At 52.2% G+C, this 26,720-nt stretch overlaps 1 protein-coding gene across 2 annotated transcripts in view; it reads right to left on the bottom strand.

Moving 5' to 3' along the window:
- The window catches only part of PLXNC1 (plexin C1), a 158,728-nt gene extending 132,507 nt beyond the window's left edge, over positions 1–26,221 (bottom strand). The window contains exons 1-2 of one of the 2 annotated variants that reach the window (XM_008256886.5): positions 24,809–26,221; positions 6,009–6,149 (exon numbers count right to left, since the gene is read on the bottom strand). In XM_008256886.5, coding sequence (XP_008255108.5) covers positions 6,009–6,149; positions 24,809–25,900 — 1,233 coding nt within the window. In that variant the 5' untranslated portion in view covers positions 25,901–26,221. The remainder of the gene's footprint in view (positions 1–6,008; positions 6,150–24,808) is intronic. The other variant, XM_089308756.1, reaches the window with a different exon arrangement.
- Positions 26,222–26,720: the final 499 nt, after the last annotated feature.

Here is a 26,720-nt window from a genome sequence, read left to right as displayed (position 1 = left end):
CCCACATGGGTGGCAGGGACCCAGTTACTTAAGCCACCAGAGCTGCCCCTCGGGGTCTGCATTCACAGGAAGCTGGAGTGAGGGGCTGTATTGAACCAGGTTCTCCGCTGGGAGACACAGGTGTCCCAGCTGGTCTCTTAACTGCCTCATTTTCCCTTATTTGAACATGTCCTGAGAATACATATAGAGAGCGCTCATCCTAAGAAAAGATTTTAAAAGTCTTTCCTGTTATGTTCACTCAAAAGCTTTGGTAAGCAGAGTCAAGGCAGATTTCGGGCGTTACATTGTTTGCCTTTGGTTGGCACTCAGGAAACATCGTCTGCCACTGGTGTCATTTTGTTCGGTGGTTGGGAGCAGGAAGCCCACTCTTGGGAGTGGAGCTTTGAGAGCCACGTGGGCAGTGAGGTCTGATTGTCCCGTGAGAAGTTCCTCCAGGCTGGGTAGGGGGCCAGGGCGTGACACGCTCCCTACGCTCATTTCGGTCCCAGGGATGTTGAAGAACCCACCGCTTGCTCCCTATCTCTCAAGCCACTCAAAAGAATCCACTGGAATACGGAATTCCCACCTTTTCTCAAAAGAAGCCCGCAGGAGTAAAACGTTGGGGCCCCCCGAGGGGGATTCAGAGGCTCCCATGAGGTACCTGAAGCCCCAAGAGGAGGGGGCTTCGCACTCAGCAGATTGCCAGAAGGCTATCCCCAAACAGTGACAAATGGAAAGCACACAAGCCAGGGCCCTTCTCGTAAAAACTCAAACACTTGCATCTTGGCCTCAGCCCAGAAATCGCAGATATTCGAAGCAATCACAAAAACCAGGTTCCACTAACTCTACCAAGCCCTCGAGGCTACACTGGAGCAGTAAATACAGTTCAGCCGCGGGATGAAAGTGTGGGCTCTGGGGACAGAGGGATGAAGGTGTGGGCTCTGGGGACAGAGGGCTTCAGTGCAAATCACCTCCAGCAGCTACCTAACCTCCGCCAGCCTTGGGGTTCTTTGTGCACTAAGTGGGGATGGTCACAGATCAGCCGGTGAGGATGAAATGAGTTCACCCATGCAGATGCCGGTTCCCACGCAGATGCCGGCTCTCTTGACGCTGGCACCAAGTGACAGCTGGGAAACGGGAGCTGTGATTATTCGTCACCCGCTGCCTTCTTATCTTTTATGCTTACAAGAAAGGTTAATGGGCATGCATAAAGCTACAAATTTCAAATTTCATGCATATTCTGTTATTACTGATTTTACCACCTGGAAAAGCTCAAACTATTCCACGCTGCCCTTGAAATAAGGACAACGTTCTGTACGCAACAGAGTCAGCTCAAAGGAATCCACACCAAACCCCAGGCTCTACCACAAGCTCAAGACAGATCCGTGTGTGCTTCTAGAATGCGCACGGCGGGCAACATGTGCGCCATGAATTCCCCAGCGCGGAGTTCAGTGTGGCCACGCTTTTCAGCTGATCTCTGTGGAGGCGCTGACAACTGAAAAAATGATTGCAAGCGATCATGTGTAGAAAGGAAGTCGAATGGGGAAATAACGGGGTGGGGGTGGCAGAGTGACTGGATATAACTCACCCCAAACCACGAGGCCTGCATGCCCATAAAATTAAGGGCAGATCCGATGCTCTCAAAGGACCTGTTGAGCTTTAAATTTCTTCCATTGTTCCAAAATCTTATAGAGGGACTGGGGCATGGAGGCAGGCGCAGGGCAGTGTGGGTAGTAGCACGCTGTAGTCTTCGCAGCTTGTCCATCAGTCGTACTCCAATCTCACCTTTGGAGATGGTGCCACTTTTATCATTTTCCTTGAAAAAGTGCATCTACAGAGAAATCCTAAAAGTGGTCTCATATCTCAGTGGAAGTTCAAATCAACGCTTGCACACAACAGAATTGGTTCCAGCTATTGAAAGAGACTGTTTACAAAGTGTTGCTACTGACATTTGCATATAAGCCTCTGCCCTCATGAACTGGTGGAAAGAAAGACGCACAGTTGGGTAGAATCTGACCTCAACTATGTGAAAAGGGGGATCCAAAATGCTGACGGTGGTTGTTGCTACTCTGTGCAATTAGGGCTAATTTTTTTCCTTGCCTTCCTCTCAGCCACTGCTGCATCGCCACTTTCTCCAGGAGTGTACACTGCTTCTCCCATAAGGAAAAATTATTTACATTTATGAGGTTTCAAATGGCATCAAGTTATGTTAAAACTCCATGAGGTGTGCAGAGATCTCAGGAGCCAGGTTTTTATTGGTGGGGGTCAAAATCAGAAACTGGCCCCCAGGCACCGCTGCCTGCCTCTCAGCCAGCCACGCACAGAGCACGGTGCCTGGAGGGCATCGGAACACCACCGCCTCTGGATCACTCGGGGACTGATGAGTCAGGCTTGCGAGGGATCCAAGCCCTTTTTCTTCTCCTCCTCCTCCCACTGTCTGCCTTGGGCTGGGTTTTGTTTTTTGCATCATTAGTACCGCCAGGCTGCGGCTTCAGTCAAGCTCGTGTCTGTCAATGTCCGCTTTTTTTTTTTTTCCCCCTAGCAGTTCTGGTGACAAGTCTGGCAAGGGAGACGCGCCAAGCTTTTGAATAAAGGGATTTGGGGATTATCCGGCAGATCCCAAATCATCCGCCTGGTCCTGGGTCTTGGGGGCCCTGGATAATTTCAGGGGCCTGCATCTCAGAAACTGCAGACAGGATACAGGAGGGAGTCTTGGGAATTACAGGGCTGTCCTAGGGAGCCTGCAGGGGGAGAGGGACAAGTCAGCTCAGAGTCACTCCTCACAGCCCCCTCCGACCGGAGGGCAGCTTCCTGGAGGAAGCTCTCCTTGGGGCTGGCCGGAGGTTAATCCTGAAGAAGTTATCATGCCATCTCAGGCAGCTAATTCTTCCCTGAGCCTCCAGGCACTGCTGACCCACCCCACCTGCTCCCAGGATCCTCCGGGGAGGGGGCGTGGCCGGGGCCTGGGCTAGCAGGTACAAAGTTGGTGCAGCGGAGAGGAGGTTAGTAATGCTCTCTCCTCATCAGCTCCAGGGTCATATGCCTGCTCCAGCTTCGTGGGTCCATAGGCAAATCACTCACGTTCTGTTTGAGCCTTGATTCTCTCATCGGTAAAATGGGACTAGCAGACCTACCTCCCAGGGGTGTGGAGAGAAAGGAACTCTTGAATCGTGCTGATGTCCCAAAACAACCAGAAAGCCAGGCTGCCTCTGTCAGCCAAATCCTACAAACAAGGCCACAGACGCGGCTTACCCTGCAGATCCCAAGGACTTTGGGGCAAGGACCCTGCGAGCGCCTGCTGCCCCATGAAGCTGCGGCCCAGCCCCACCCTCTGGGGCCCAGCATCACCGACAACCGGCCAGCTGCCCAGGGCCAGAAACCAGGTCCACGCCCCACAGTGGGGAACTATTTATAGCCAAGTGTTCCTTCACCTCCAATCCACCATGTAACAGTTTGGTTGGCTCCGGTTGGGAGAAAACAGTGTTCTTGTCAAAACACTCTTCAAAAATATCTCAAATCAAGAGATAATTGGTGAGGAGGCCCTGGCAAGATGGATGGAAACCTCTGGTGCCAGGCTAGCAGGTGCCTTGGCCCGACGGGGTTGGTGTGGCTCCCGACGTCGCTGGCATGGGCACAATGACTGCTGGGCGTTCACCACTGCCCAGGAACTACAGTGAATACAACAGGAAGGATGATCAATGTACACTTGAAAAAAGAATGTGTATACAAACAAACTCCCTCCCATATGTTACTGGGTTTCCTCCAAAGGAAACAGATTACATCAAATGCCTACCAGTGTTCCACTCTGTGTAAGGCTGGGGGAATCTCACGGCCCCCTGCTCTGGATGCTTGAAGCCAAGCGAGGAAGGCAAGACAACCACCAGGGAGAAGCAAGCCATTTGCCATGAGCCAGAATGACACTGATCATGAGTGTTTCAAGAGCTAAGGGCAGAGCAAGATCACCCCGGACTTGGACATCTGCAAAGAGAAAGCGGGCTCTGAGTTGAGCCGAGGCATAGCTTGTCACGTCGAGGAAAAGAGTAAAGGGTTTCAGGCTGGAGGTGCAGGATGAGCAAAAGCACGCAAACTGGAGCACAGGGGGCCCAGCTGGAGAAAGAGGAAGTGAACGGGCTTGGCCAGGGCGGGGAGAAGTGTGAGGAAGACAGCAGCAGAGACCACAGCAGAGGCAAGGGGCTTCCTAGGTTGTCCAGGATCATTGCATGTTACAGATGCACAAATGGAGGCTCAGAGAGGTTAAGCTAGCCACCAAAAGCCACACAGCCAGTTATCAATAAGAGATTAGCTAGGAATACAGATCTCTGTGTATTCCATGAAGACTCTCAGCTGAGGGGTGGGTACTGTGGTGCAGTGGGTTGAGCCCCTGCTTGGGACATGCCGCCATCTCTGTGTGCCAATTCAAGTCCTAGCTACTTTGCTTCTGAGCCAGCTCCCTGCTAATGCACCTGGTAAGGCAGCAGATGATGGCCCTAGTTCTTAGGTTACCTCCACCCATGTGGGAGATCCGGATGGAGTTTCAGGTTCCTGGTTTTGGTCTGGCCCACCCCCTAGCTGTTGTGGACATTTAGGGAGTAAACCAGCAGGTAGCAGATCTCTGTCTCTCCTTCTCTGTCACTCAACCTTTCAAATAAAGAGCTATTAAAAAAAGAAAAGAGAAAGAATCTCAGCTGAGAGTCAGGTGGCTGCAGAAAGGAACAAGAGGAGCCTGAAATAGGACAGTCCCAACCATGGAGGTTGCTGAGACTATAGGAGGTGTCTAATAAATGCTTGCCGGGGACACTGATGCAATGGCCACTAGAACGGGTGGCTCTGATTTCGTTTTCTCCTCCTTCCCACGGCCCTTCCCCTCCAAGTGCATAAAAAAAAAACCCTCAACTTGACCAGGCTGTCTCCATCCAGTGGGAAAAAAGCAGTCAGGAGGCGCCAGAAAGCATGGCAGATTTGGAACCTCTCGGTGGTGTGCGCGGGCACAGAGAGAGCGCAGAAAACCAACCCCCTCTGTGGGCGGCAAGTGGGCTGGAGGCAAGGAGCACCTGTCTCGGCTTCTCCTCGAGCCCCAGAATCTCCCACTCTTTGACGTGGTGAGAAATCCGGGGTTCTGGACGTTCTCTCCGTTAAAAAGCAGAGAGAACCGCAAGGCTAAACGTCTCCGGAATGTGAGTCGGGGGGGGGGGGGGGCAGCCTGCCGTTCACCTTCCCCTGGCAGCTATGAGGAGGGAAGGGAAACTATCTTGCTTGCCAGCCTCCCAGGAAGCAAAGTGGCCGGTGCCTCGTTCCCTGGCTGGGCCGGTAGTGGGTTGATTGCATCCAGATGTCCAGAATTTCTTCCAGGCCACTTCTGGGGGTCTCGAAGGAGCTCACAAAGCAACCAGTACAGTCTTGGATACAAGGGGACTTTGAAAAGTTCGTGCACAATGGAATTCAAAGGTATGTCTGTTCTGGTGCAAAAGACTTTTGAAATCCAAGTACAGAGAGCTCTTCAAAAAGTTCGTGGAAGGGGCCCGCACTGCTGCCTATGACACCAGTATCCCATGTGAGCGCTGGTTTGTGCCCCGGATGTTTCTCTTCTGATCTAATCACTTGAGGAAGTAGCAGAGGATGGTCCAAGTGCTTGGACCCCTGCCATCCACGTGGGAGACCCAGATGGAGTTCTAGCCTCCTGGCTTTGGCCTGGCCCAGCCCAACACAGGCCATTATAGCCATTAAGCTAACAGGAGTGAACCAGTGGATAGAAGATCTCTTTCTCCCGCTCTCTCTCTCTCTGTAACTCTGCCTTTCAAATACATAAATTTTTAATAAAAGGCTATGGATAATGCATCTTGTGAAAAAAAAAAAAGCGTAAGGATTTCAAAATACCTTCAGAATAAATGGATCTTTCAATTCCATGTTCCATGAACTTCCTCGAGTCTCCTCGTATAACCCAGGTGCATTAAAAATAAATAATAAAGAAAGAAAAGCACAAAATGGGTCACTATCAAAATAGACATTTGAAGAAGGCACAGAAAACCAACCTTAAGTAACTGGCCATCTCCAGTCCCCAGGAACAAGACAGTCCTGTTCATCACCACGGTGCCGTACACGGATGTCAGGTCGGAGTGGATCAAGGTGGCCGAAGCGATGGGCTGCACTCGGGCGGGCTGATCCCCTTCTTTCTGAACATGCACACAGACGCACCAATAAGAGAAGAGACCATTTGAATTGTGATACTTCTCATTATACTCACAGAACGTCACTCACGCCTTCCCCAGAAGGAACCCACGCTCATTCCCTTAAAAAAGATACCCAGGGCTGTTTTTTATCACCTTTGCCACAAAACCACCCTGCTTGTCCAACCCAGGCAAACTCATTTGTTCCCTACATATGATCACAGATCGACCGCCAGCAGGGAGCCAGCCATCCATTTCACACTCCCCCAGCTGAGAGCCGCAGCCGAGACCCACGGCACTGCCAAAGAGAGAGCCCACTGCGGAACTGGGAGGGAGGCGGTCTTGTACTTGGCTGTGCACATGGTGCTTGCCCGAATTCATTTCAGTGAGGCACTGGCTCCTGTGAGGTTCGACACAAACGCCTCCCAAGACGTGACAGGCACAATCCTCTTGGGTGGCATGGCAGAGAGCAGAAACTCCGAAGTTACAAGAAGGGTGCCACGTGCCGCCCAGAGCCAGGGTACCTCACGCACAGGGTAAAGAGCCAAAGACACGGTCACAGGTGGCGAGCGTGACAGCGCCACAGAGCTACAGGGCAATGCAGCCGTGGGGCTGCGCCTGATGCTGACGTCTTGAAGGAAGAAATGAAAAAACACTGCCTCCCAACTCCAAAGCATTTAAATTGTCAGCGGCTCTGAGCACACGGAATCACATGCTTGCTCCCTGATCGTTAAATAAAACCCCTCTCCGAGCTCAGAGCAGAGATGGTGTCGACAGAACGTCTTTTCCCTTTTCCTTTAAAAGCAGCGAGGTGCTCCCATGCTGCTTCCTGCCTCCAACGCCAGGAAGCGGGCTTTGCTGCTGGGTCTCGGGGAAGCTCCTAAACACACTGCGATTGCACACTTTCCCTGCCAGGGCTCCCTTCCCCACCGTCCTCGGGTTTGCAGAGGCACACTTCCCTTTCAGCCCATGGAAGAGCCGGCCAAGTTCAGCAGGCACCACAGCACCTCCGAAAACGGGCAGGGGGAGGCACAGACTTATTAACTTCATTAGGTTATTGTCGACTGTGTTTATGTCTTTCAATTTATGTCTTATTAAATATTCATTATTTTTAAGCCCACCAAGTTTCATTAACATCTACACTAAATGGATTCACGGACTAAATTGATTTCTGCAGCTTTAACGTGTCGTCCAGGTTTCCTTGTGGACGGTGCGCTGTGCGCTGATGGTGAGCTAGCGTGGATTCCTCCAACGCCCTGCTCACTTTGCAAGGAAAAGAGTCATCACCCAAGAGAAAGCGACTTATCTGCATAAAATAGTCTATAGAGAATTCAGTCTAAGAAGATTTCTGGAAAGCCCATTAGAGATTTTTTTTTTCCTCTCCTGTTAAAAGATAGTACTTCTCAGGCAGTTGGGGGAGATGAGAGGCTGTCCTGTTAAAATAGGAGTTAAGGCGGAGGGCGGGGGGAATCTCTGTGGGTCTAAGGATTGGAACAAAAGATCACTGTTTAGATAAGGAAGCCTCGTGACCCTGAGCAGCAGAAGAAAAATCAGATGACCTTTAGATTAAAAAATAATTATTAAAAAAAAAAAAACACACCACACGTGTTGCTTTAAAATAAAGCCAGAATTGTTCAAACGTAAGAGCGGCTGACCATGACTATTACTTTTATTAAATGCTGGAGCAATGCAGAGAGGCTAACTCAGGGAACTGGGTGGCGTCTCTGCCTGGGCTTCCAGAATGTCCTAAGGCTGCTCTCTGTGGCTAGGGGACTCCATTCTCCCTCCTCTCAAAACACAGAAAGATGACTCTGGATTGTAGATCATCCAAAGGTCCAAATGGAACAGGGTACTCCCTGGTCTAGTATACAGTAGGTACTTAATAACTGTACCTATTCCATTCAGCCAAGAACCGCAATGTCACGGGTTGTCTTTGCAATGGTAGGATGAGATGCCCTGCTTGCGAAAGCCTAGCTCCAAAAACAGAGGGAGCTCAAAAGCTGAAAGGCGATGAGGCAGGAATTGGGTCCAAACGACCACTCGCCCTCACTAGTGCTCTTACCCGTCTTCTGGCTCTTCCTCCACAAAGGCAGTTTTCCAAATTCAGGTCTGGATCAACAGCACAGGCAAGCAGTGTTCCCAAACGCGAGAGGCTGCTGGCTCAGAACAAACTGCCTGCCACTGGCTTGCACTGGAGCTTGGTGGTCACTCACTGGGTGACCTGGGACATTTGTTTTAGCCCTGTTGGGTTTGGCTTCTCAACTGCCCACTGAGGCTAATGTGCCTGCCTGGCAGGGCAGATGAGAAGAAGAGAGAACAGCTATGGCAACAGCAGCCGACATGACTCAGTGGTCCCCGTGTGCTCCTTGCAGGTTTTATCAGCTCACCCCGAGGAGGCGGTGCAGGGCAGGGAGCCAACCGCCGGGCTGGAACCCCAGCTCTGCCACTGCCAGCTAAGTCATGGGCACATCGCTTCACCTCTGTCACTCAGTTCCTGCCCCTGTGCAATGGCAGTGGTGGGACAGCACTCATTCCAGGGGCCTGTCCCCAGGGACTGAATGAATCAGGAACTAGCCTCATGAAAGCCGAGGCTGGGGCCCGACACAGCGACGTGTACCCCACACCTGCTAGGATCCCCTTACTGAAAAACACAGCTGTTGCCACACCCATGGGGGTTACTCCTACTTTGTCAAAGGAACCCTACCTTTCTTCACATAGAAATAAACCCAAGTCACAAGGTAACCCATTGCCCACTGCCAAAAAAAAAAAAAAACACTTGTTTCCCCATGCCTTAAGCTAAGGGAGCCACATGGCCCCGTGCTGGCCAGTGAAGACTTAAGAAGTCCAGGGGGAGGAACTCTTCGAATAAGTTTCCTGAGGGATAAGGACAGCTTTTGAGGAGTGCTCATTGGCCCTCTTCCCTCACTGCCTCCCTTGGAATGCAGTTGTGTGAGGCCATCATGTGCAGCCTAGGGGCAGCCATTTTGCTCTGTGAGATTCAAGATGGTGGACAGACAGCTGCATGCTAAGGCTGGCACAGGGGAGAGATAACAAGACCATACGCTCCTCAGCACACCTCTAAGCCACACACCTCCCTCCCACCTTTAACTTTCTCTGAAGTTAGCGATAGATGTCACGGTGCAGCCCACTGTTGCTCGAGTTCTTGTTGTTACTGGAACTAAGTGCAAATCTCTGCTGAAGCCATGAGAATCCTGAACCTGCGAGACCAGGCACTAGACCGCGGCTCCTCCTCAGCTCCGAGTGACCAGGGTCTGGACAAGTCCTGTTCCTCTCGGCAGCATGGAGGACCCTGGCTGCAGTCAGGATTTTGCAGCCAATGACGACAGTGAACTTGGAAGCCAATAGGAAGAGGAGGCTTGGACCTCCTGAAAACTTCGGGGGGGGGGGCACCTCTGGCTGAATGGAAATGGATTCTTTTGTGCTGAAAACACACAGAAATGGGCAGGGGGAAAGGTGCCTTCTGAATGGCTTTCTCATGCTCATTTCAGCAAATGAAAACAAAAAGCAGGCTCCAGAGAACCCTGCTCACAACAGAGAAGTTAATACCTAGGGAGCCAGGCGGCAAATGGGGGAAAGAGTGCACTCAGCCCCCTGTGTCCAGAAATTATTCTTACTCTCCCCCCACCCCCAGCCCATTTGCTACCTTGCCCCTTTCTTCCCTTAGGGCATAATCACTAATGTTGCTCTCAGCCTATTCTGTCTCCCTGATTATGTGTAATTTATTTCTGAATCCTAGCCTCCGCCTGTTCGTCTGTGTGCAACAAGGTTAATGCCTGGTAATGATGCTTTTGCCAGTTGCGCCTTTCATGACAAAATCCAATCCTGATTTAGCTCTAAACCTTGTCTCCCCTTTGGGCTTCCTCGGTTCCCACGGAGTTGTCACTCTGTTTTTGAACCGAGACATCACGCCTACGCTATAGCCAGCTCCAAGAGGAAACTTTGCGGAGTAGAGCCCACACTCTGCTGTGGGTGCACGCACGTACTGTGCATGGAGGGAGCGGCGGGCACATGACCAGGCAAGCAGCGACCCCTCCTTGCCACTCCTTCATGCTGTTTCTCATTGACAACAAGCATTCCCCATTGTGCGCCACATATTGTAGGCCACACAATTCTAGGGGGCGCCAGTCACGTATTCTAGTAGGTGAAAGGTACCCTCTGGCGTTGAGTGGCACCATGGCTCTGCCCTGTCATCCCAGGTAAGGCAGGGCGCTCACAGCCGCGCTGCAGCTTTTGCAGCAAATGCGCAAAGGAAATGTGCATGAAAGTGGGGCCTGAGGGCCGGCACTGCGTGCAGCGAGCTGAGCCATCACCTGCAATGCCAGCGTCCCGCTGTCTCGGGTTCCAGCTGCTCCAGTTCGGATCCAGCTCCCTGCTGATGCACCTGGGAAAGCAATGCAAGATGGCCAAATGCTTGGGTCCCTGCCACCCATGTGGGAGACCTGGATCATATGCCTGGCCCCTGGCTTTGGTCTGGCCCATTCCCGGCCATTGCAGCCATTTGGGGAGTGAACCAGTGGATGGAAGGCTGATCTCTCTCTTTCTCTCCCTCTCTTTCAAATAAAATAAATAAATCTTTTTTAAAAAAGAAAAAGCCTCAACTGTGGGAAACCCAGCACAAGTCTAGTCTTACTCCTAAAGTGCTACAAGGACCCCTGCAGGATGGGTTTTCTTTACTAGGCAAATGCCAAGTAGGTGCCTAGCACTTTCTTTTACTGAATTTTTTATTTGGAAGGCAGAGAGAGACAGAGACAGAGACACAGAGACAGAGAGAAACACTTCCATCTGCTGGTTTTTCCCCCCAATGTCTACAAAGGGAGCTGAGTCAGGCCAAAGCTGGCAGCCAAGAACTCAATCCAGGTCTCCCACTTGGGTGGCAGGAACCCTGCTGCCTCCCAGGGTCTACATTAGCAGAAAGCTGGAGTCAAGAGCCAGAGCCAGGAATCGAACCCAGGTCCTGCAATGTACGATACAGGCATCTTGGTCAGGGTATCCACTGCCAGGCTTAAACACACACCCCCAACTGCTTCCACATCCATTAAATGCCTCTCAGCATAGCTAATTTTGTATTCCATTCTCTTTGGGATGCAAAGAAGTAGTTTCTTTGAAGTAGTTTCTTCATCATTTCCTGTTACCCAAGGCAGTTAGGAAACCACTGAAGGAGTTCACGCCCAAGTTCTAGTTCCTGCTCTGTACCTTACAGGCTGCCTGATTTTGGCAAGTAAGGTCCCTGAACCTCAGTGACCACATCTGTGTAACGGACACAATAATGCCACATGCCCTGCCCATTAGCACGGTTGTGAAGGCGAAATGAAATCATGTACGTGATAATACTTAGAAACCGACCTTTAGCAAGCCAGGGAGAGGGAAAGAACAATGATCCACCCAAGTCGGGTGATGATTTTATTAGCCATTAAGGCCCCTGTCACTTTTCTTTATTCCTCTAGTGGCCACAGAACCGATCAGGTTCTGAGTAAGTTTATGGCATCTCTCTGAGCATCTGAAGGAGGAATTTACATTGAGGACTCTAATGATCAAAAGGAAAAGAGGGCAGCAGCAGGCGATGGCTCAAACATTTGGGTTCTTGATACCCACATGGGAGACTCCTATGGAGTTTCTGGCTGCTGCTCCAGCTTGGGGGTGGCCCAGCCCTGGCTGTTCTAGATATCTGGTGACCAAACCAGTGGCTGGGCCATCTCTCCTCGCTCGCTCGCTCTCTCTCTCTCTCTGCCTCTCAAACAAGATAAGTCAATCAAAGGCTCTAAAGGAAGAGGAAGAGGAAGGAGGAGGAAGGAGGAGAAGAAGCAGCAGCAGCCTATGTTTCTTTTTTTAAATGGTATAATTATTGTTTTAAAACATATTTATTGGCTGCCTCCCAGGAGACTCTAAGCGCCACAATAGTTTGTCTCGTTCTATAGCATCCATCTCAGCATCCTGCAGAGAACAGGTTGTCAATAAACATTTATGGAATGAATGAATGAATGAATGAATTGAATGAATGAACACAGAGGTCAATGTTGGGATACCTTCAGTCCAGATCTTTTCAGACAACTGTGGCACATTGCTGCGTAGGCCTAGTCATGATCAAGTTCTTCAATGGAGACAAAATGTGTCTTCTGTAAACAGTGAGCCTGGGTTCTGTCTGGAGGCCAATAGGAAAGAGAGTACCGCCACCCACCCCCACTGCTGGGTATCTTGGTCTTCTAGCAACTTCACATCCATAGTTCATTGACAGCTTGCAAGTTTCTGAATCCCTCTTCATTTCAGTCCACATATGGCCTACAAACTCAGCACACTTAAAAACGTGGCTAAGAAATAAACAAAGTACTCTTTGCTCTCACCTAAGCAAAGAATAAGGGGACTGTTTTTCCCTCATGATTAGAATGGCAGAATTTTATGAACATAAGTTAACACTGTGTCTACTCCTTAAAATAAAAATAGCTGATGGTAAGACGGGAGAGGATAAAGTGCAAGTGACTTAGAGTAAAAAATATGTGGCTTCAAGTTGGAGCTCTATCCTGTAGGAGTTCTGAGCCTGTCAACAGCCGTCTCCTCTCTCAGGGGCCTCCATCCACCCCCGACCTGCTCAGCCATTCATTCAACCACCCAGCCACCCACCCAGCCACCGTTCACTGATCCACTCATTCATCCATCCATTATTTACCCAGCACGTCCTTGATCTGTGAACTCCAGATGGGAATAAACCGCCTTTGTCAAAATAAGCCAATCAAGTGAGTTTTGCAACAAAATATCACACTTTACATTTCATGTCTGTGGTTTCTGAAACACTCATAACCTGAATGAATGGTTGGAGTGGAAACTCCACTCCAGTTTATGGATATGGTTCAGGGACTCCAGAAAACTGGATAAGAAAAAAAAAATACATCTTTTTTTTTTTTCCAGTGTACTCTAATAATGAAAGTTAGCATTTCCTTTACTTACAGTGTCAGGCCATAGTAGTACTAACTGTACCTGCGACACTGTTGCCAAAAGAAATCAGATATTTTCATATCATTTTATAGCTGTTGCCGATATCTCAAAATATCGTTTATGTTCATCTCTACTGTGAAATTACGGTAGTTACTGCTGCTAGATCTTGCCACTGAATGTGTTAAGCTCTATCACCACATCTCAAATGGAAAAAAATATTTTGGTATATTCATATATCAATAAAAATGGCTTTATTTTCCAACCCTATGTTTTTATTTTATGCCTGAAAAACATTATTCTGAGAGGTGTCTACAGGCTCAGGAGACGTCCACAGCACAAGAGGGGAACAGAGGCGTGGCTAAGCACATTGGCTCGTCGCCGACGCGAGGTGACACCTATAGCCTCAGAGAAGCGCGGGTCAACAGTTGGAATCCAATTTTTAAAAGGGGTCACTGAGGGAGAAAGGAGCCTCAGGAGGACTCCAGCGAGCGCTGGTGAGGAGCAGCTGGTGTGCTAGATAAGACCTTCCACAGCCGGGCTGCGGGGAGATGGACCGGGAGTGACAAGGAATCCCGCCTCACTGGGCAGAGGCGCACAGGGCTGCAAACTTCCCTCGCAGCCACCTGCCTTCTGCCCTTCTGCCCTTCTGCCCTTCTGGTAAACACAGCTCCAGTGTCGACTCCTCCTGGAAGCCCTCATCTCCCCGGACTACCATCTCGGTCTTCTGCACAAGACAAACAGAATCTTCTCTCCCGCGCTGTGCAGACACTGACTACGGGCTCAGTCACTGGGCGCCTGGGAAACACGGCTGACCAGACCCCGCCCCGCCCCAGCAGGCACCTGCAGCCCCACCCTGAGCCGGCACCCCCCCTCCCTGCCCCAGGCTTTCTGGAGTAGACCTCCACGCCTAACTTCTTTGCCAAGACCGGCTTCACAGCTCTTTCTGGGCATCCCACAGATATCTAGAAATTGATAAAAATGTAACTCATCTTCTCATGGGTCCCAACATCTCTTAACACTACATCTATTTCATCTCATCATTTCCCTTGGTGCTCCCTGCCACAGCCTCAGCTCCGTCCAGATCTTTAACACACACACACACACACACACACACACACCCAACAGTGGGAGGGCTGCAATACACAGAACCCGTGTGGATCTCTGCATGTTTGTCGCCACGGCTCACCACCAGGGTGACATCAGCTCTTGCTGCACTGTGCAAACGCCTCCCCCAGGTATTCCTGCTTCTACTGTGGCCAATCTCTTATCCATTCCCCACAAGGCGGCCATTATTTAGGAATTCAAATCCAGTCGTTCCACTTGTTTCCAAAGGCCCTCCCCTGCTTTGAAAATAAAACCTAATCTCCTTCCCACAGCCTTGCAGACCTGTAGGATTGAGCCGCTGTTCCATTCTCCCAGCTCTGCTCCAAATACTCCCCCCCTCACACCTCCCTATCCTCGACCACACTCACCTGTTACGCCTCCGACTGACCAAGGCACGCCCCACTTTGAGCCCTGGCACTTGGACCAGGAATCCTTGCTCCCAGCTAAACCCACTTTTCTCAGCTGCGTTATTTTAATTCAACCTTCCCAAGAACTTGCCCCACCATTCTACCCAGCACGGCCCCTGTTACATCATCTGCTTAGTCTTGCCTCACCTTCTTCAGCTGTCAAATGAAGTGGATTCTACACCTTGCAAAGTTGTGTGAGGATTAAACTGGAAAAGCATTTAGAATAATGGTATGCGGTAGGGGCTCTGCAAGATTTTGCTTTCATCATAAAAAGAACTATTTGCTATTTTTTTTTTTTTTTTGGCAGGCAGAGTGGACAGTGAGAGAGACAGAGAGAAAGGTCTTCCTTTGCCGTTGGTTCACCCTCCAATGGCCGCCGTGGCCGGCGCACTGCGGTCGTCGCACCGCGCTGATCCGATGGCAGGAGCCAGGTGCTTCTCCTGGTCTCCCATGGGGTGCAGGGCCCAAGCACCTGGGCCATCCTCCACTGCACTCCCTGGCCACAGCAGAGAGCTGGCCTGGAAGAGGAGCAACCGGGACAGAATCCGGCGCCCCGACTGGGACTAGAATCCAGTGTGCCGGCGCCGCAAGGCAGAGGATTAGCCTGTTGAGCCGCGGCGCCGGCTTGCTAAATGTTTATTGTCTGCCCTATTCACTACTGATAGAAATATCTTATCACACTGCTGTTGCATGTAATCAGAACCTCAAGAAATTATTTCTTTGAACTCATGCCTGTCCTAATCAGCTGCTTTGCCTCCAGTCTTGCCTCCTCCACTTTAACTTCTGAGTAATCTTTCTAGAACATACTCAGATGTAGCCTCTAATCCTGCTGTTGTTCGCCATTAGTGACAGCCATGGTTTTTGTTTTGGGGATATATATATATATATTCAAAGATTTATTTATTTATTTATTTATTTGAAAGTCAGAGTTACAGAGAGGAGAGGCAGAGAAAGAGAGAGAGAGAGAGAGAGAGAGAGAGAGAGAGAGAGTCTTCCGTCCACTAGTTCACTCCCCAATTGGCCAGAACAGCCGGAGCTGCATCGATCCAAAGCCAGGAGCCGGGAGCTTCCTCCAGGTCTCCTATGTGAGAGCAGGGCCTAAGCACTTGGGCCATCTTCTACTGCTTTCTCAGGCCTTAGCAGAGAGCTGTATTGGAAGTGGAACAGCCAGGACTTGAAGCGGCACCCACATGGGATGCTGGCACTGCAGGTAGGTGGCGGCTTTACCAGCTATGTCACAGTGCTGGCCTCTCTCTCTCTCCTCTCTCTCTCTCTCTCTCTCTCTCTATATATATATATATATATACATATACTTTTTTTGAGAAGTTCTTTGGAGATGCCACAGGGACAGCCACAGCCAAGGGCAGCACAAATTGCAGGATCTGGGGACTTTGCAGCCCTGCTTTGCCCTCTGTCCCCAGCACTTGGCAATGGGCTCACCCAGAGGAGCAGGCCAATGATGATTTGCTAACCTTTTCCTCAGATGCAGCTTCTGGTGAAGAATTTCTTTTTTAACGGCCAGGTTTGGGAAGTCTGGAAGTGACTGCCCATCGGGATAAAGTCCAAAATCACCTTCGCTGCTCTCATTAAGCCCTGGCCATCTGGACCTGCTCGATCGTTCGTGGACACTCCCCAGCCGGGCCAAGCCGCTTGTGGTTCACAAGCTTATTCAACTTCCCGCTTGCACACAAGCTGTACCCTCTCGCTGCGACTCCCTCCCCTGCCTTCTCCACTTAGCTTCAAGACGCAGCTCAAGCGTCACCACTCCCAAGCCTCCTGGATTCTCCCAGACTGAACCTGACGCCCTTCTAGGGGCTCCCACACACCTTCTTATTCAATCTGTGAGCACCGACCCTTCCCATAACAGCAGGGGTCAACAGACCACCACCTGTGGGCACACCTGGTCTGCTGCCTAGTTTCTGAATGGCCCAGGAGCAAAGAGTGTTGACATTCTTCAGTGGCTGAAAAAATTCTTGGGGTCAGCATTGTGGCATAGTAGGCTAAGCCTCTGCCTAAGGCGCCGGCATCCCATATGGGCGCTAGTTCATGTCCCAGCTGCTCCTCTTCCAATCTACCTCTCTGCTTATGGATGGCCTGAGAGAGCACTTGGGCCCCTACCCCTGCATGGGAGACCTGGAGGAAGCTCCTGACTCATGGCTTAGGATCAGCCCAGCTCCAGCCTTTGTGGCCATTTGGGGAGTGAACTAGCAGATGGAAGACCTTTCTCTCTTTCTGTAATTCTACCTCTCAAATAAATAAATAAATCTTAAAAAATGTTATATATAGGTGCTCTTCAACTTATGATGGAGTTGTGATAAAGCCATCATAAATTGGAAATATCATAAATGGGCAATAGCGTAAGTGAAACCTCCTGACCATTTCAGCCAACAACACAGCACACCGCAGAGTGCTGGCTGCTTCCCCTCGTGAATGCGTGGCTGACAGAGAGCTGTGCTCATGGCTGCTACACAGCACCACCGGAGAATATCACACTACATTCCTAGCCCAGAGAAAAACAGCAGAATTCAATATCTATCATTTTTGCATTGCTGGAAAGTCGAAAAATTGTAGGTTAAAGCATCCTAAGTCAGAGACCATCCATACTGGAGTCTAGTCACCAGTGAGCCAGAGGATGGAAGACCTTTCTCTCTGTCTCTCCCTCTCTCTGTCTGTAACTCTGCCTCTCAAATAAATAAATAAAATTAAAAACAAAAGAAGAGACTTAAAACTAGGGCAGCTGTGAGCACACTTCATAACAAGCAAACCGACCACCACACGCCCCTGCTTGGATAAACAGCGTAGACCCATCATGCCCACAAACTGTACCCAGGTAGGTTTTGGGGTTCTTCAGTCTGCATCTCTTGGCTGTCAGCACGGGGACCAGTGCAGGCTGGAGTGTACTGGGCTGGACGGGGTAAGGGGCAGGCATTTGAGGAAGCACAGGAGGCCATCCGGGAGCAGGAGGGAGAGGCGTGGCCAGGCTCAGTTGTGCTAACAGTGAAGCCCGAGAACAAGCATCCATCCAAGCCAGATGCTGGGCTCCCGTGAGCTGCCTTGAATCCAGAACCATCTTCCAACTCCAGGTTGCGAAGCCCCGTCCTATTACCATTAATAACCACGACAGTGGTCAGGGACCAAGTGCGATGGCTCAGGGAGTATTCACTCTCTACGTATCTGCTCTCAAACCCAGACAAGCACAGAGGATCCCTGCTGACAGGTGAAGAAACCGAGGCACAGAGAGGCTGAATCAGCTTCCCCAGGTCACACCACCACTAAGGGGCAGCTTTGGTCCCGGCTAACCCGGCTCCAGGAACTGTGCTTGTAACCATGACCCCATGCCGCTTCCAGCCCCAGACCACCACCTAAGTCCACACGTTTCTGTCCACAGAATCCCCTGTTCCCTTATTTGAGCTTATTCAAGTAGAACCTTGCAGCCAGCTGTACCTGACTAGGGTAAAAATTGGTATCAGGAATGATGTTGTAAAGAATGGATCCTTGGAGAGAAGACCTGGTGCGTGGAGTTGGTGTATCACAGAGCAGACGGCGAGAAGCTCCCGCATGTCCTGGCACGAGATGCAGATACAACTGCTGGATGCCAAGAAGGAAGGAGCTAATTACATGGTGGCCAGCATGTGTTTGAGACTCAGACTACAAGCCCCTAATGGTAAGGCTTTACTGAGAAAGCTTTCTAGGTATTGCCTTTGCCCATTCAGGAGGAAATAAAGGCGCTAAGGATACAGTGTGAAGAGCTGGTTCTTTCCGATGGCCCTAAGTAGAATGCAGTGGGAAAAAGGGCCAAGGTCCTATTGCAGATGCCTTGGTTAGAATTCAAGGAAAACCATTTGATCTTGCAACACTGGTTCTCAAATCAAGTTTCAGGGCTTATTGAAACACAGACTGCCGGGAGCTGCCGCTGTGGCGTACTAGGCTAAGCCTCCACCTGCGGCACCGGCATCCCATTTGGAACCAATTCAAGTCCCGGCTGCTCCTCTTCTGATCCAGCTCTCTGCTATGACCTGGGAAAGCAGTAGAATATGGCCCAAGTCCTTGGGCCCCTGCACCCACATGGGAGACCCAGAAGAAGCTCCTGGCTCCTGACTTTGTATCTGCCCAACTCCAGCAGTTGGGACCATTTGAGGAGTGAACCAGCAGGTGGAAGACCTCTCTGTCTCTCCCTCTCTCTGTAACTCTACCTCTCGAATAAATAAAATATTAAAAAAAACACCCACAGACTTCCAGGCCCACCTCCACTTACAGGACTTCTGATTTTGTAAGATTAATATAGGGCCCAGGAATTTACATTTCCAGCAAGTTCTGCTGGTCCAGAGACTAGTTTTTGAGATTTATTTACTTGAAAGGCAAAGTGAGCGACAGAGAAGGGGAAAGAGCGAGGGAGAGAGAAATTTTCCATCTGCTGGTTTACTCCCCAAATACCCACAACAGCCAGGGCTGGGCCAGGCTAAGCCACGAGCTCAGTCTGGGCCTCCCACATGGGTGGCAGGGGCAGTCTTCTGCTGCCATCCCAGGCGCATTAGCAGGGAGCTGGATGGGAAATGGAGCAGCCAGGACTTGAAGCGGGGCTCATATGGGACGCCCATGTCACAGGCAGCAGCTACACAGCTGAGACCACACTTGAAATCACCGCACTACAGCATCAAGCCCTTTCCTGTGATAGAAGAAAGGCACAATCGTGCACATAATTAAATTATCCCGCAGAACTCCCAACCATGCTGGGTTTCTCTGGTCAAAGTAGCTCCCAGATTGGCAATACCAGAAGTTAGGCTAGTGAATGGGGTTATCTAGGCAAAGTCAGAGGAGCAAAGGGTATCACATAACCTAGGACTAAGGAAGAAAGGGGGCATGGCACGAGTCATTAAGAAAAAGACAAAGGGAGTTGGCGTGGTGAGCTAAGCCACCACCTACAATGCCAGCATCTCATATGAATGTTAGTTCCAGCTCCGGCTGCTCCACTTCCAATCCAGCTTCCTATTAACGTACCCGAGAAAGCAGCAGAAGATGACCCCCATGCTTGGGTCCCTGCCACCCACATGGGAGACCCAGATGGAGTTCTGGGCTCCTAGCTTCAGCCTGACACAGTCCCAGCTGTTGCAGCCATTTGGGAAGTGAGCCAGCATATGGAAGATCTCTCTCTCTCTCTCTCTCTCTCTCTCTTTCTCTTTCCTCTCTCTCTCTTTCTCTCTCTCTCCCTCCCTCTGTGTAACTCTTTGAAATATATAAATAAATCTTTAAAAAAAAAACTTTGAAAAAGATAACAGTTAAAGGAAGTATGATATGACTAAGCTTTTAAAAATCGTTGCTATTAATAAGTACAGAAAATATTTACTTCCAACAACGATCATCTAAGATCTTTCATTTGTGCATTCAACAAGTATCATTTCTCAAGCCCTGGTTACCTAGCAGACACCACACTAAGTACTGAGATTCGGTGGAGAACACTCTCTGAGGTCATTTACGGGCCTGAATACAAAGAACACCAACTCCTGTCTACAAGTTCATGGCTAAGAAACAACAACTCTCCCAGAATCACAACTTCAGGTGGCCCCAAATGCAAATGCAGAAACTCAGTTTACAACCATAGATTCTCTGTTCTATCGAACGTCTGGTGTCCACAGACAGCTGTTCTTAACCATAGCACCTGCAGTGGCCTAACCTGTTCCAAGCAGGATAGGATTGTCACCAGCACCCGAAGTCTATGGTGACAGACTGTCCATGGCAATGCTTACAAGCTCAGATCCTAGAGCTAGTCCACCCAGTTTCTAAATGCTCTGCTATTTATCAACCATGGAACCCAACCAAAGCTCTCTGGGTCTCCATTTCTCATGCACAATCATAATCATAACTAGAATCCTGGTCCCATTCAGGTGCCTGAGGATCAACAGAAAATAAGGCATGCAAACGGCTGTCCACAAAAACTAGTTGTAGCAGCTCCTGCACGGAGAGTAACTCTGGCGGCTGCCCCCTCTTTGAAGTGGGTACTGTCATTGCAGTGTCCTACTGGAAGCCATCCTTGCAACACAGATGTGTTTCTGAATGTACAAGTCATCATCAAGTCTCCTTACTGCAGAGTGGCTCAGCAGAATCATAATAGAAACTAGAAGAGGAATAAATGTCCAGGAACACTGGGGGCTTTGAGGTCAAAAGGCCACACTGCCCCGTGGCACTGGGATGTCATTTCTGCACACAGTAGCTAGGCGTGTCTTAGGTTGCTGCCTGTTGGAGAGCAGATGAGTATTTTGTGGTCATCTGCATGACAGTTACTAATTATGTCAGGCTTTAGAATTATGGGGGTATGGAAGAAAGGGGGTGTCCCCCCCCCAAGAAGTAAAATGAACTAGAAGTGTTAGAAGTAAGGCCAATGTTACAGGAAAACCCACCACTCAGTGGCTGCACACGTTGGGGTGGGGCACGTGTTCAAATCCTGAGCAACCCCAGGACCCAACTACAGCAGCCAAACAAATCTGGAGCATTCAATATTCCCAAACTCAAACACACACACACTTTTCTGTGGGTTGCTTTGGTGTGCCAGGGATAGTGGGGGTTCAGAGAGAAGGAGAGTAAGTTAAATTAACTTATGCATAATTAAAAACATTCATTTTTATATTAACCCAAGTACAGTGATGTTATGGAATTAATGAAAAAAAAAAAAAAGGAAGACAAACCGCACAAACTTTTAAAATACAGCCCAAGATTAGAGGCATGCGGAGCCTTCAGAGACCACTCTGTAGCCCCTGCCCTGCACCCTAGAGGAGGCTGCTGTCTTTTTAGTAAGGAGATCTTCAAGGGGAAGCCCGCCAAGCACCAGCGTGGTAGAAGCAGACGTTGGAAGACCTGGGCTGAGGCTGGAGGGCTCTAATGTCTATGTGGTCATCTTGAGCAACTGATCTTGAGCTTGCTCATCTGGAAAATGGGATGTTCCTCATAGAATCAACACCGGAGTTAATGAAGAGCTCAAAAGAAATACTGTATGAGGAAGTGCTGTAAAATACTCAGTAAGAGGGGCTGGTGCTGTGGCATAGCAGGTAAAGCTGCTGCCTGCAGTGCCAGCATCCCATATGGTCACTGGTTCATGTCCTAGCTGTTCCACTTCCAATCCAGCTCCCTGCTAATGGCCTGAGAAAGCAGCGGAAGATAGCCCAAGCACTTGGGCCCCTGCTCCCTCCCATGTGGGAGACCTGAAAGAAGCACCTGGCTTCTGGCTTTGGCCTGGCCCAGCCTTGGCTAAAGGGACCATCTGGGGAATGAACCAGCAAATGGAAGATCTCTCTCTGTTTTTCCTTCTCTCTAACTTTATCAAATAAATACATCGATAAATAAATCTTTTTAAAAAAATACTCACTAGGATTACTAGAGAGGTGAGTACCCAAATCAGCTGCGGACACATTTATGGGCTGCAAGCTACAGTTGCCAAAGCGGATCCAAAGTTGGTGACAAGGCACAAAAAGTAATGGCCCAGTGTGCAAACAGCTGAAGACACTCTCCTTGCATGAGCCTCTCACAAATTCATCTTGGAAAAGCTGAAGAGGAGACTGAGCCAATGGGAGACAAGGCCAGAACCAGGAGGTGGGAACACAACCCAGTGGGCTCTGTCACTTTTCTGCCCATGGTTGATCGGAGATGGAAAACACGAGAGAGCCAGCAAGCAGAGGGAGAAGCAGGCACATCCAGCCACTTGTGCCTGGCTGCCTGTGGACTACAGCTAACATCAGCGCGTCTGCTCCGAAGGAAACTACTGAGCCCCCGTCTAGTGTTCCAAGCCCAGTCCTGGTGTGGGCACCTAGAGTTCAGCATGTCTTTCAAACACACATGCAAGACCTGGAAATAAAATGCAGAACAAACGCAATCCAATGACATCATTCTTCTGAGTGACAACCCGGGGCACACCGATCCCATGACCCCATTACATGGGGTTGCAACCTGCTATTGTCCTTTTAGCAGCACCAGCACAGAGCTGTTGCTGACACTCGGGAAGCCATCAAACAAATATTTGTTGAATTATGTATCTTATCTCCCTAGTCAATAGGTTAGAAAATTGTCAGCTTTTGCATTCAAACTACCATCTTTTCTTTCATTCAAACTGCTCTTGAAATTCAATTCCATTAAGGCGTTTTAATGCACACTAACAGCAAGGAATTTACTTAAATAAAAAAAAAAAAACTGCAGAACTCCGAGCTCCCACCTGTGCAGCCATGACATGCTATTGTTTGAACCAGAGTATATTATTTAACTTGGATGGCAAACTCAGGGAGTAGAGACCCTCTCGTTCAGAACACACGTCTCCAAGCACACTGGGAGCTCTCTATAAATAACACTGGCCAGAACGCTGCAGAAGGACACATTTTAATTATTTATTTCTCCAATTCCAGATTCGGGGCACCTCTTGCCCAGCAGCTCCAGTGACGCTGGATCGACAGCGCTGCGACCTGTCCTGCCCCGGCACAAGCAGGAACAGCTTATGGAGCCAAACCCGGGATTCTGGGCGCATGCAAATTGCCTGCTGGGTTTGGAAGGGAACTAAGTCCTCCAGGCCCCCATAGGTGGATGCAGAGGAGCAGGACAGAGGAAGATTTTGGCTCCACACATCAACACAGCTGGCAGATGGTACAGCTTGGACTTCCATCCTTACTACCTGCTGAGGGCCTCTGCGCTGTCTTGTCACCTACCCCAGAGGCGGAGTGTGCCTAGGGCACATGGGGAGGGGTACTTTCAAGTCTTTCAACAGAGAGGTAGAAGGCAATGACTTTGCCAAACTGGAACCATGAGATTAGAAAGAGCTAATAAAGACAGACATTATACACGTATGGCAGGACCAAGTCATTTAGAGGCAGCATGTGTGACTTGTGCGTTTCTGAAAACTACAGCAGCAGTGAAATGACGGTGCTCCGTGTGTGTCCCAGCCCACGGCAGACAGGCAAAGGGGGGCGGAAGTCGCTGACCATGCCAAAGAGCCTTGCCAAAGCCCTCGCTGCCTCTCTTTCTCCCAGGATGTCAGGCAGGGTATTTGCTCAGACTGTGCTTTCCAGAAAAAGGAGTGGTAGGGCTGGGGTGCCTTTCTACACACACACACACACACACACACACACATACATACATGTAACCTGGAGCCAACACTGCCCTGGACCCTAGGAGTGCACAACAAATGGACCAATAACACATCTTCCCGGCCGCGAGTTCGCCCCTTCCTTTCCGACTCGTTCTACACCAAAACAATGGCAACACCTGTAGCCATTCATTTCTGCTCTTTGATTTCCGTCCACTTATAAAGGAAGCTCTCAGCGGGCTCCTCTCTCAGGAGCCATATGTGGAGTTAGCGTGCCAGCAGCCTCAGAAGAGCAAGGGCCTCGGGAGAAGTGCACAATGGCTCCATAAGCCCCATCAACCGGACCCTCTTGAACTGCCGCTTTATTTTCCAGTCGAAGAAATGCCAAGCTCAAGATTCAAGCTGCGGCTGCCCTGGGAGAATCCTGGGTTGCCTGGCTGCTTCAGGCACAGCCCCAGGGTGGTGCCTCTGCGCCCCGCTACCGAGCCCAGAAACTGCCTTGTGGTACCCCAACACTTTCCCTTGCCCCCTCCCCACCCCCGCCCTCCCGGGTGAGGCTTTCACCCACAAAGGCGACTCCTGCGCCTTCCAGCGCTGGGGACCACAGCGCGAGCGGCAACCGAGCCGCAACCCCGCCCCCTGGCTGCGGGGTGGGTGGGCGGGGGTCTGGGAGCAGCCTCCCAACTCTTCCCCCCCAAACACACACCACCTGTGTGGCCGGCGGGAGGAGTTGGGGGGGGCACAAAGGCTGGGGTGTGGCAGCGAGCCCTGAGGTTCAATGGCTTCTCTGCCAGGGCTCAGTATAGCCCACCTTGCCCGCTGAGACCCCAGAAGGGGCAGCCGGGAGCCTGGAGAGCCCAGAGGGGCTTCGGAGGGTGGAGGTGGAGGGTGACTCGGCCCCAACGGATCCTCCACGTTTGGACGGATAAAGATGGGATGCAGCCACTGGAGTTTTGAGCCCAACTCCAACCCTCCCTCCCTCCCCAGCCCCCTCTTTTGTGCACGCTCCCTTTGGGGCGTCGGGCCGCGCGCATCAGAGCGGAGCCGTCCGGGAACCCCCAAGGCGGCGCAGCGGGCGGGGTGAACCTGAGCCTGGCAAACGGCTAGCGGGTCTTCCCGCAGCCCACCCCCACGCTGCCGGGACTTACGCAGTTGTGCTCGCTCGTCTGGAAGTCCCAGCTGCAGCTCTTGGCGCGCGCCTGGATCTCACTCATCCTGAAGAGGCAGAGCGCCGTGGTGGCGGGGGAGCGCCTCTCCTGGCCCTCTCCGGTGGCCGCGCTGAACACGCCCGCCCAGACGTCCAGGGCCTCCACCAGGCTGGAGGAGAGGAGCAGGCGGCGGCCGTCGGGGTGGCCGTGGCCGCAGTCGAGGGCCGCCTGGCCCTGGAACTGCACCTCGGCGCTCTGCGCGATGCGCGCCATGCTGGGCCAGCCGGTGGCCGCGCCGCTCGTGTAGTTGTAGGGGTAGTAGGGGAAGTAGACGCTGCCGTTCCACAGAAAGGCGTCCACGAAGTGCAGGCTGCCCGCGCCCTCGCGCAGCTTCAGGCGGCCCAGCTCCTCTGTGGCCAGGCTGCGCCCCTCCGTGTCCTTGAGCGCGATGGCCGTGTCGCGGTCGGACGCCGCAGGGTTGCAGCGGCTCGCGGTCTCGGGCTCGGGCAGGACGTAGGTGGCGGCCACCGCCAGGTACCAGCGGTTCCTGTGGCCCGCGCGATACACCACGCCGGCCGTCGAGCCCTGCGGGTGACACGACACCACCTCGGTGCCGTTGCGCAGCGAGCTGCGGCTCAGGTTGCCCAGGGGCCGCACCTCGCAGGCGCCGCGGTCGAAGGTCCAGCCGGTGAGCAGCAGCCCCCCGGGGCCCGCCGCCCCCTCGCGGTAGGGCAGCAGCAGCTTGCTGAAGCTGCTCCCGGGCCGGGGCCGCGCGGGGGGCGCCAGCGGGACGGGCTCCGTGCAGTTGCCCGCCTGGTCCCGGTACAGGCGCGAGAGCCGGTGCTGCAGGCTGTAGTCCAGCTGGTCCAGGCAGCTGCCGCTCGCCACGAACACGCCGTCCGCCCTGCTCGCCGCGATGGCTCCGATGGCTTGCTCGGAGCGCCACACGGGCTCGCCCGCGCCCCGGGCGGGCGCCGCCGCCGCCAGCGCCAGCAGATAGGCGAGCAGGGGCAGCGACGCGGCGGGGCGCGGGGGGCGCGGCGGTGGCGGCGGCGGCGGCAGCAGCGGCGCCTTCCTCCGGGAGACCTCCATGGGGCTGCGGGGGCCGCCCCCGGGCAGGGCGCGCGGCGGAGACGGCGGCGGCTCAGGCGCGCGGAGACCGAGACGCAGGCGGCGGCGGCGGCGGCTCTTGCGCGCGCTCCGGCTCCCGCGGCCGCCCCATCCCCGCGGCTCGCCGGGGAAGGAGAGCGGGCAGGGCGGCGCGCGGCGGGCTCGCTCCGGCAGCCTGTGCGGCGGCGGCGGCGGCGGCGGCGGCAAGCCCTGCGCGCTCCAGCGCCGCTTCCTCCTCGCCCTCCTTCGCGGGAGAGTTCCTCTGTGCAGCGCCGGCGCTCGCGGGGAGGCGCGGAGGGGAAAGGGAGGGGACGCGCGGAGGGGAGCGCGGCGGGCGGGGAGGGCTGGAGAGGTTGGGTGCGCTTGTGCGTTTCACTTTCCCATTGTGAAAGTGGGATGCAACTAGCCCCTTCCTCATCCTCTTCCTCCTCCGCCCTCCGCCTCCCGCGCGCCCGCCCGCCCGCCCTCCCTCCACGCCCATCTCCCCTCCCCGCTTGATTCGGTGCGATCGGGAGGAGGGAGGTCTCGTAATTTGGGTTACTGTGTAGGTGGCCTCTTTCATCTGTGCCTAACAAAGCTGAGCCGCCTGCCGCGGCCGCCGCGGCCGCCACCATCGCCCCTTGGCTCGCCCGGGGCTCCCGGGGCGCGCTGGCGGCGCACCGAGCGGGCTCCCGCGCTCGGCTGCCCGCGGGGCTGCTCCAACGCCCGGGTTTTGTTGATGACAGTTGCGGGGGAGCGGGGTTGGTGTGGGGGGGGGGGGTTGAAAGGGAAGCGCGGACCTAGGAGTGTGGAGGGGTGGCAG

Source organism: Oryctolagus cuniculus, chromosome 11 (genome assembly GCF_051225735.1).
Source record: "Oryctolagus cuniculus isolate XC-2025 breed Fujian yellow rabbit chromosome 11, ASM5122573v1, whole genome shotgun sequence".
Taxonomy (NCBI): Eukaryota; Metazoa; Chordata; class Mammalia; order Lagomorpha; family Leporidae; genus Oryctolagus; species Oryctolagus cuniculus.
The sequence above is the reverse complement of the archived record's forward strand: the minus strand, read 5'-3'. Positions and strand labels throughout refer to the sequence as shown.